Source organism: Sinocyclocheilus anshuiensis, unplaced genomic scaffold, assembly GCF_001515605.1.
Source record: "Sinocyclocheilus anshuiensis isolate Anshui unplaced genomic scaffold, SAMN03320099.WGS_v1.1 scaffold392, whole genome shotgun sequence".
Taxonomy (NCBI): Eukaryota; Metazoa; Chordata; class Actinopteri; order Cypriniformes; family Cyprinidae; genus Sinocyclocheilus; species Sinocyclocheilus anshuiensis.
The window spans coordinates 2,140,657-2,151,376 of record NW_015557091.1 but is presented as its reverse complement, the minus strand read 5'-3'; the positions used below and the strand labels follow the sequence as shown (position 1 = coordinate 2,151,376).

General features: G+C 37.3%; 1 protein-coding gene across 3 annotated transcripts in view; it reads right to left on the bottom strand.

Annotated features, from left to right (window-relative positions):
* Positions 1-7,663: 7,663 nt before the first annotated feature.
* The window catches only part of LOC107677248 (arf-GAP with GTPase, ANK repeat and PH domain-containing protein 3), a 180,975-nt gene continuing 177,918 nt past the window's right edge, over positions 7,664-10,720 (bottom strand). For all 3 annotated transcript variants that reach the window (XM_016472074.1, XM_016472072.1, XM_016472073.1), the window contains 2 exons: positions 8,559-8,814; positions 7,664-8,484 (listed from right to left, as the gene is read on the bottom strand). In XM_016472074.1, coding sequence (XP_016327560.1) covers positions 8,290-8,484; positions 8,559-8,814 — 451 coding nt within the window. In that variant the 3' untranslated portion in view covers positions 7,664-8,289. The remainder of the gene's footprint in view (positions 8,485-8,558; positions 8,815-10,720) is intronic.

Sequence of the window (10,720 nt, the reverse complement as noted above, 5' to 3'; positions counted from 1 at the left end):
CGGGGCCTATACAACGCTTAACGGATCATCGGTTTATATACATTCAATTCTGAAAAGCCTATGAATCAAAGTTTATGAAACTTGAACGTATATTATTAACACATGACCTGTTAAGCATTTTATATATTTGAAAGTTATTATAAGGTCGACTTTTATATCTGTTTAATACCGACATTACTTTCAGGTTTGTTCTTTTCCTTCTCTCCCCTAAAATGTCTTTATTTTTAATTTATTATTTTGTACATTTGTAAATATTAAATGTGTCCATGCGACACAAATGTGCACTATACGAGACTGTAAAGAGACATTTTTAAAAAATAAGTATTTATAAGTATAGTGAGTTTTTGCATGTTGCCATTTGTTGTCTAATTTTCCCGTATGATTTTAACGGGCCGTTCTCGTTGTTTCGACCATTTTTGCATGTGCTCTTAAAGCATTTCTGTCCCTTAGAGGCGGAATCTCCCCCAGTTCTTTGTGGAAGAAAAAAAAAACCCGGTGATGGAAATAAATAAGCTCAAGAACACAATGACGTCACAATAAATGTGCAATATGCTGCATAAAACTTTAGAGGAGAAATGTATTCATTGCATGCATGTTGGTTCTTCTTAAATAATGTTTCAGTGTTTGTCATATTTGCAAACGAAATAATTATTGATCAACTCACTGAATCGATAGATATTTTATACCAAACATTATCCTAAAGCATAAGGTGACTACTGACAATTATTTATTGGCAACTATTTGATAATTATTTTATTTCTTTATTTATATTTATTTACTCACCCTTAAAAATACATTTAATTATGTAATTATAAATTCCAATTAATAATACAAAGTAAATAATATTTTATTACCACAGTTTTCTAAGCATATAGCCTACAATTACACAATACAATACAATATATCTACTTTCCACTGTTGAATCTTTTAATATCAAGATATTAGAAATAACACCAGGAAATGTTAATTTTGCAATATCTCTTTCCAGGGAATTTACTGATTTAATGCAGGTCACTTACTCGGATATCTAATTTCTTTTCTTCTGGTTGAAGTAGTTGTGGACCCTTTAAAGGTGTCTTAGCTCTTCTTTACATCCAGCAGATTTACTTTATTTGATGCATTTTGAGCAGATAATAGAGCACATCTGTCATCAGCATCAAGAGACCATGGGGTAAAATGATTATCCTTCTATTAAACATGAACATAGCATTATTTTATTTTATTTTTCAGAAGTAGGAAGCATTGTGAAGCTTGAGCCTTACACATCTTCTCTTCTCTTTAAATCAGCATTATTGGTCTGAATCATTTCTTTTGGCCTTCTTCAGAAAAAAAGACCAAACATGCGAAATGCGGTTTAAATTTTACTTCAACAAAAAATTATGCTGCTGATATTCCATTTTTATGACTTTGACATTAAACATTATTTTACAAAAATGTATTCAATACATTTAATGTGCATGACTGTACTTACACTCTAAAAAATGCTGGGTTAAAAAGGGACAAACCCAGCTATTGGGATGTTTTGACCCAGCGGTTGGGTTGTTTTGAACCCAACCGCTGGGTCAAAACAACCCAATAGCTGGGTTTGTCCCTTTTTAACCCAGTGCTGGGTTATATTTAACCCAGCATTTTTTAGAGTGTAGCTTATTTGTTCCATAACTGTGACTTAAAAGTCTCACCGTTTCCCTTATTAACTGAAAAGTATGGCCTACTTGTATAATCAGAGGGGAATTTGAAAGAGACAATGAATATGAAAGCATACTTTTACAACCACATGTAATTGAGAAAGACAGACATTGACCCAAAGCAGCAGACAACAGTCATTTGATTCTATGATGACCAGTACAAATGATCTAAAGGAAGAGAGTGAGAGAGGTTTTTTTGTTAATGAGCACAGGACTCATTTGTCTCTCTTTGGGAGGCTGTGCTGTCTCAGATGAGAGTGATGGAGCTCTATTACACTGGTCATATCCAACACACTGTAATGAACTTCAATGTCAATCATTACAGGAGAGAGCGAAAGACCACGCTGGGTCTCTATCTCCCTCTCTCTCCGTTCCAGGGTTGAGTCTCATTCAGTCATACAGTCTGTGCACAGACTACATCAACATATACAGTGATGCTGGAAAACTGCTTTGCATGAAGGTAAACTATTTACATTTATGCATTTGGCAGATGTGTTTATCCAAAGCGACTTACATTGCATTCAAGATAAACATTTGATCAGTTCATGTATTCCCTGGGAATCGAACCCATGACCTTGGCGTTGCTAAGCAGCACCATGATGTTTAAGCTACAGGAATGTAACATAAAATATATGTACAGGAGTATAATATGAAACCTATATAAAAGTACTCTGGGAAAACACAATCATATACATTTCATTTATAGGTACTGAATTTTTCAAGATACTTCAGTGTAATTCATTAAAGTCTTGGCCACATTATATGCCATGTTAACGTTCCGTTGTTTTAATGTTAAACTAAATGCATATACTAAATGTAGTGTTAAATTGATAGAATTTAGCGTTAAAGTACATAATTATATAATTAACATAAATCTTTATTTAAATTGTTATTAAATGTTATTTTTATTTATTAAAATGTTGATGTATGATGCATGAAGTAACCAGAAATCTGGGCTAGAAGTATAGTGATAATGAAAGCTGCTTTTGGTCTTACTGCAGTACATTTTGCCAATATGCAAATGGAGACAAAAATTAAAGTGCTGCTGGAACAAAACGTCTTTGAGATTAAAGTGAACTATGTAACAAACTTTATAAACGGCACCATTAATTTTGGGTGGAAAAAAGTTGAATCCAGCCTAAGTCTCACAGACTCACCAGCAGAAAACTAGACTTAGGCCATATACACACCGGAAAGTTTTAGGAATGATAACAGCATTTCAATCTAAATCACTGTTCTGTGTGTGAACGGAACACAGGATTCACACCTGCAAACTGGTTGATGATTGATACAGTGGTAACCAACCATGGCAACAGGTTGTTGTTTCATGGGAGCAACGATTCCTGACTTCTTTTGACCAAAGTATTATTAGTAACTGGAGACATTATAATCCAGTCATTTCTGTTTATTAGTAGCCATACTTTGTTTATGCCGGTCTCTGGAGCATCATGTTAGAAACAAGACTGACAATATTCTGCTGCTGTGTGTACATGACAGGATCACATTTATGCATTTGTTAGACATGTTTATCTCAAAGTGACTTCTTAGGTGTCATTTTTATTCATCAGTTCTTGCATTCCCTGGGAATCGAACCCATAACTCTGGCATATGCTCTACTGTTTGACCGTTTGAGCAACACGAATCAGGCACAACCAGTGTGGATGTAGGCTAACTGGAAGCTGCTTTCATGGCTAGAAACAGCTACAGGATGCCAAGTGTAAGGTACCATGACGTATGACACACTAGCAACTGTTTTCTCTCATAAGTGCTAATAGGCAGGAGAAAACAACACTGAGACGTGAATCCACACCCTCGAGAAAACTGCACTCTGACCTGAAAGACACCAGCTCACCTGTTGCAGAGCTCATGTCTTTACATTTAGTTGTTCTTATTTGACGAAAGGAGCTCACTTAAAGCACGAAACACAATTCCCCAAAACAATCCCATAAATTATGCACACAGAAAACAATCTCCTAAACTAATGAGGAATCTCTGAACTTTCTTGACTTGTATTGTCAGCATGTCGCTCTGACATGAGTGTGTGAGTTAATTGCCTCAGCCTCCAGTAACCGCTAGTGGTAAATGCCTATGAGCTGTTGCATTTACATATCCCCTCATTTAGAGACTCTGCTAATTAGCATTCTCATTATGCCAATTATACTAGTTTTAATTATTATAGCACCGCCACTAAAAAAAAAAAATTATATATGAATCGCAAACCAAATAGCCTACAGAGAAATTCCACAAGGTGCTGTTCCGAGGATGCGGTGAAGGGAATACCAGCACAGCTTGTCAAGAGCGGAACACTCTCATTATGACAATTAGATTAATTGTTTAATTGATATCCGAGCATTTGTTTCATTAACGGGTCGCTATTCCTGTTCATCAGCGTGCCGTTCTCCGGAAGCGGAAGGACGAGTCTTCGAAGAGGAGGGACGGGAAGCGCGAGGCCTGAATCCTGGGGAGTGTCTGGTGGACGCCCACGCCGCTGATGTATGGGCAGATGCATCAAATCACACAGGATAAACAAGCGATGAATTTCATCAGTGCCATCATAGCCTTAATTTGGCTGCCTAATGAGTCAGAGCTAGTGGCGGAGATAAAAGTTGTCAGAGGCAAGGCTCTAATGAATTTCTTGCCACTTGTAATCAAGGTTGGCTGTCTGAGGGGCCATGATTAATGGAACCCTGGAGGATTCCCTCGGCCTTCAGCTCTCATTACAGCTAATGCATTCTCAGGAAAATTAACGCACTGAGAAGAGCGAGTGAGAGAGAGATGCGGAGAATCCAAACAAGGACGGGAGAGAAAGAACAAGCGATAAACGCAAGATTGAGAGAATGCAAGGAAAGAAAACATAAAATGACAATTAAACAGCGTATGAAAGCAAAATTGACTTTTTTGGGGGGCTTTTAGTCCATGTCTGGTAGCTTTGAGCTGAGCATCTATATGCTAATGTAAACAAAACGATAGCTTTCAGCGCAAATATGCATTTAAAATATTCCAGGGAAAATACAGATGGCATCACTTTGTTTATGTCACAAGCACTCAGGTGGTAGTAGCTACTGAACTTCCGGTTCCATCGTCCTTAAGTCAAGTTTTTTTTTTAAATTGGTGTTTGGTAATGCGCTGGTAATCTGGGTAGGCTAACACAGGCTTTTATTCTAAGACATAACATACATGCATAAATACCCCACTCAAATACAAGTGGCTAAATGGTACTACAAAGGTAGCGCACAGGTAAACTCATCTAGGCTACTCATAGTCTGCTTCTACAGCTTTACAGTTGCAAACTATTCTAGTGCAAATGCTTTAAAAAAATTTTTAAATAAATGTAGTTGTGGTGTTGACTTGATTGTTTAAAGCCTAACTTTAGCTTTATTTTGGCAATGGCATTTAGGCTTTAAAATTCATACAAGTTGGTTTCATTTGTGAAAATTATCATGATGAACTAAATGTGTAAGAATCAAACTTTTGTTGGTCTCAGAGCTTATTTTCTGTAATAATCCAAAAACCAATGGAAAAAATCTGCCCCCCCAGTAAGGAATGCTAGTGTACTTCTATAATCTGACAAAATATCTACACAATATGCGCACAAAAATGCTATTTAAAAGCTAACTACACTCTAAAAAATGCTGGGTTATTTCAACCCAACTTTGGGTCAAATATGGACTAACCCAACTGTTGGGTTAAATTTTTACATTAATTTTTTAACCCAAAAGTGGGGTTAGTCCATATTTGACCCAAAGTTGGGTTGAAACAACCCAGCATTTTTTAGAGTGTAGTCTGCTTTTATGACTAGACTAACTATTGATGACCTCAAAGCTAATCATGAAAATATTTTTTAAAATGATAAATGGTTTCCATGATCATGTTTAGAAAGTTGAGAAAACACACAATAAAGGCTGTAAAGACATTTTGGCAGTCACACATTTACATAATCTTATGATCAAGGAATGAATGACAACATTTCTCAGCATTCATGGTATAAATCATTTTATTGGAGTGTTTATTATGTCAATAGCCAGCCAAGCATCCAATCACACAACAGCTAACTCTCATGAAAGCACTCCATCATGTTCGGAAGGAGCATTTAAAAACAATGGCAAATTAAAAGAAACAAAGTTATCAAACAGCTCAATAAAAGCAACAACAAAAGGAATTATTTACATCTTGCTTTTATAAATATGTCAAATGTACATATAATACACAAAGTACCTTAACGGCCAGACAATGTGGACACATTGAGACCCAAAACCAGGTACCAAAAACAACTTTAAAACAAAACGGTGCTTCTATCTGCTATACGGCTACTTGAGGAGCTTTATGGGCGCATCCCAGCGTTCAATAACCCAGCAGTCGCAGGGATGACGGGCGAGTGTTTATCATTTTCAACTGCCTCATTCCCAAAAGCTCATTTTAGCAACCTCACGTCATACACAGGAGCCCAAACTCAACGTATATCTAAAAAAAAAAAGATCATAACGTTGATACATGTTCACTTTATGACGATCAAGAGGGTAACTTTCCATGCATGTTGTTGGGAATGAGCCTCCAGAATTAAAACAGGTTTAAAAGACGTTGTTTTTAAAATCAATGGCAATTCTCCTACAGCTTAGTTAGATGAGGGTTGCATGTACAAATCTGACACGAATAAGAAAGAAAACGTACCTGCTAGAAGGTAAAACGCCTAAAAAATCATGTAAACTTAAAATACTGTCTGGTAAGGACTCATTTAAAGAGGTTCAACATCTCCCTCTCGCTTTACCGCATTCCCTTTAACTCACATGTGCCAAATATTAATTAAGTTCTAATCATGATTTCATCTTTCAAGCAAAAGTTGACGGCGTACACACTAGCAAACGAGGGTTAAGGCTGATAGGTTTCAGATGGGTACATAATGGCCATCTCATCCAGAAATTGCCCACACGACACACAACTAGCTGCAAGAGGGAGCAGGAAAAGCTATTTTATACACACATCTGTACATTATCCACATCACCATCCCATTCGATTAGAAACACACGTCTGGATTCGAATGGATAAAAAAACAGCCACACAGTCACAAGTGTGGAGGTCATTAGACACTACGCTCTCACAGGAGTTAACGGCGAGAGCGTCTTATTTCGTAATCTAGCGGGACGGTACCTGTCCGCTGCTACTGAATGGATCTGTCATTAGGCAGGAGAGGGACGTGTCAAACAGTTAGAAGACCACTTCAGACCGGTGCAGAAATGATTCGCACAAGGCATCCGCAATAACACAGTATTCATCAGGCAATCAAGCCCTTCCAAGACAATCACGTAAAGGCTAAGTGTAAAATAGCAATGAGTATGATGATTTGGGTTTTGTTATATTGCACTGATGCTACAAATGGAAATGTTCTACCCAGCAGCCTTAGTGTTTCTGAGCTTCGTTCAAGGGCACAATGGTAGAACACCTATAAAATGTGTGAAGTTTTAGTGAAATATGCACTTAAATGTTCGATTTTTAGCATAAAACAGAAAAATCACAATTTAATGAAGCATTTATAGATATTTGCGTAAAACTTACAAGAACATGTCCTGGTCACCTCAAAGTCAAAATAAAATAATGATAAAATATATTTTGCATTTAAAAAAAAAATCAAGGAATATTTTTGCACTGTGACCCCCCCCCCCCCACTTTTTATTACTGAAATGCATCTATATATTTTATATTCTCAATATATATTTTTCAGTTTATTTCTTTAAATTTTATTCTCGTTATTGTAATACAGTATTTTGTAGTGATTAAAATAAAAATAAAAATATTTTCCCCCTGATTTAAACCTTAAAATGTAAGTATTAAAGCTATTTTTTTTCTTTTGACTTTAAGGTGTAATACACAGACACACTTTTGGCAGGTTTCACCAAAATTTCTGATTTAATGGTATAGTTCACCCAAAAATGAAATTCTGTCATTATTTACTCCGCGTCATGACATTTTAAACCTGTATGACTTTATTTGTTTTGTGCAACATAAAAGAACATATTTTGAAGAATGTTGGTAATCAAACAGTTTTGTTCATTGACTTCGATGTGAACCAAAACTCTTTGGTTACCAATATTCTTCCAAATATCTTTTTTGTTTTTTGAGCGTGTATTCAGCAGAAGAAAGAAAGTTTGGGGGGCAGTAAATAATAACAGAATTTTCCCTGTAACAACACAATTTAATGTTCTGATGGACAAAAACACGTGGGCGCAATGCAGAGGATCCATTACTGTCATCTGATTATTTCTAAACCGATGTACCTTAAAAAAATCTAACTTATCTTTAGAACCTGTTGCCCATCATTTCATTTTTTTGTTCTATACACACACAAGAAAGGATCCTTAAAAACCTAATTTTCTTCAGCTTAAAAATAACACGCATTGATAATGTTAACACTACTAATTCTTGCCGTACGCTAACATTGGTCACAGGAAGTCGTCATGAGGGTAATGGGTTTACGTGACACATGTGGCATTACGCACAGTTTCCTAATAAAGACGTACTGCTGAGGGAAATGATGCCATTTAACGAGAGCAGCATCTATGGGAACATCAACATCTTTGAGAAGAGACACTAGAGACACTGCGGGCCACGATCACATGATGCTAACACTACGGTTCAGCTCGCATTGAGCGTTGTTGTTGATGTTGGGATTGTGTTGGGTGGCTGTGGGCGTCATGGGACAACCGTGTTGGATGAGGATGTCAACGCACTCCTGACTTCCTGCTCGCTGAGCGTAGGACAGCGGCGTCTGAGCGCGGGCATCGCGACTCTTCACGTCCACGCCGTACTGAAATAGACGATGAAATTAATGATGGAGGGACAATTGAGAATGAAAGGCGGATTCAAAAAGCGAGTTCTTACCCAGATGAGCAGCTGCGTGAGGACCACATTAGCCATGGCGCAGGACAGGTGCAGGGCGGTACGTCCGTCGCCGTCCCCGTACGTCTCGTTGACCTCTTCCTTGGTGCCGTGGGCCAGCAGGACAACCACTAGCCTCAGGTCGTCCTCCACCACGGCCCGCAGGAGCTGCTGTCCCAGAGGCACGTCTGACTGAGGAAGCCCCACCAGGAACAACTTCTGCTCGTACTTCGCCCGGATCCAGCGCTCCTTCTCTTCCCTGAGAATGATGACACAAATAGAGCTCCACTTTTTATTCTTGTAAACACACTGTTTTGTTTATCAGTGGTCATTCTGATAGCTAACACCATTCTGTTATAGTGAATCAAATCAAAACTCTCAATCATGTAGGTAAATATTGTTGCTTAGTACTAGGTTTTGTTATATAAGTTTAAATAGTTAAATAATCTATACATACATAAAAACAACTATGGAACACGTCTTTATTTATTATTTGTATATATTTTATTTTATTATTTTATATATTTATTGTTATTGCTTTAGTTCTTTTGGTAGAAATGACAATTCCTGACTTAAGAAAAAAAAAAAAGAAATCAAATTTATAGTGTAGTGTTGTAATATAGTATTTATTAATTATATTATTTTATATTATATTTATTGTATTTTTTTCTCCTGTTTTTAACACCAATTTTTATGAAATAAACAATACAAAGCATGTTAAAAAATGATTATGAAACGAAATAAATAAGTAAATAAAATTAAACATTTATAGGATATTTAACAATTTTCAATGATATATGTATAAGGTTGACAAGCTAGATATATTATTTATATTTTATATTTGCATTAAATTCTTTATAATCATAATACAGTGCATTTAATGGCTATAAATTTATAGTGTATAAATTAATCTAATATCACCTCCAGTCTTCCTCCTACTTTGTCGACCACTGGTTAAATTAACTTTTACTTTTTACTTTTAGTCATTTAGCAGACGTATAAGAGTATAATAATGATTCTAACAAAACACTAAGCCAAACACCAAAAAACAACTACATATGTGTATGTACAGCCACACACATATACATGTACATATATATAAATACATTCAATATATATATATATTATTTAATTTCCATTTTGTATGTTGAAGTACTGAAATAACTCAAATTAAATGTGTTAAATGTGATACATTAGATTATCTTTGCGACTTATGAATATATGACAATCCCAGCAGAGTCTGTATTTCTGACATAATCATATCTGTGACTTTGAGGAAGTCCAGGGTAATTCAGTTATGATTATGATAGAGGTCACAAGGGAAGCAGGTTAAACGTACAAATCACACATCCGCAGCATTAACTTTAGACTGGTTTCCATCAGAATCTAGAGGGTTAAAGTCTGTCTGGCTATCGAAAGGTTACACATTGTGAACAGCATGTCTATCGTGGACAATACAGGAGTGTGTGCGTTGGGGGGAAGCTGCGTTTTTTATCACCGCTGTCAGTGTTGTCAGTCCTGCCCGGTGAATCCCCACAAAGGAGGCCCTCTCAACACCGGCCCCTCAACCCTCTAGGGGGCCACCGGCAGCTCGCCAGATCGAAGGCCCAAAGAAAAGGGCTGAAAGAGACACACTCGGACCAGAGAATGGAGTCCAACTCTTCAGCACGCACCAGACTTCTATCTATCCCTCTCTATCACCCAGCCGCCCCCTCTCTTCTCTTCAGCTGGCATTCATGGCGATGGCGAGGGGTACGGCGCTAAATTAAAATCGATACGAGTGTATCTGAGCATGCTCAGTAGCGGTCTGACCCGCTGACCCTGTGCGGCGGGTGATAAGAGGAGCAGAAAGGAGCTGTTGTTTGCCTCGTCGGGGTGAGTGACACACAGAAGAGACTGAGTGAGAGAGAGCTGATAGAGGTAAAGAGAGTCTGGAGAGATGTCGGTGACGGGTTTCCCCCGGGACGAGACTCCACAAAGACACAACAAACCAACAAGATGATAGAGAGAAATGACAGAAATAATGACAGTTACACTATAGATGAGAATGGGCTGGCTAGTATTGAATTATTCTTAATGAAATATACACTTGCAAGTCTATATACAGTCAGCACCATGGGTGACATTGGGGGGGGGGGGGCAAGGGGGGCCCTTGTTAGTCATGG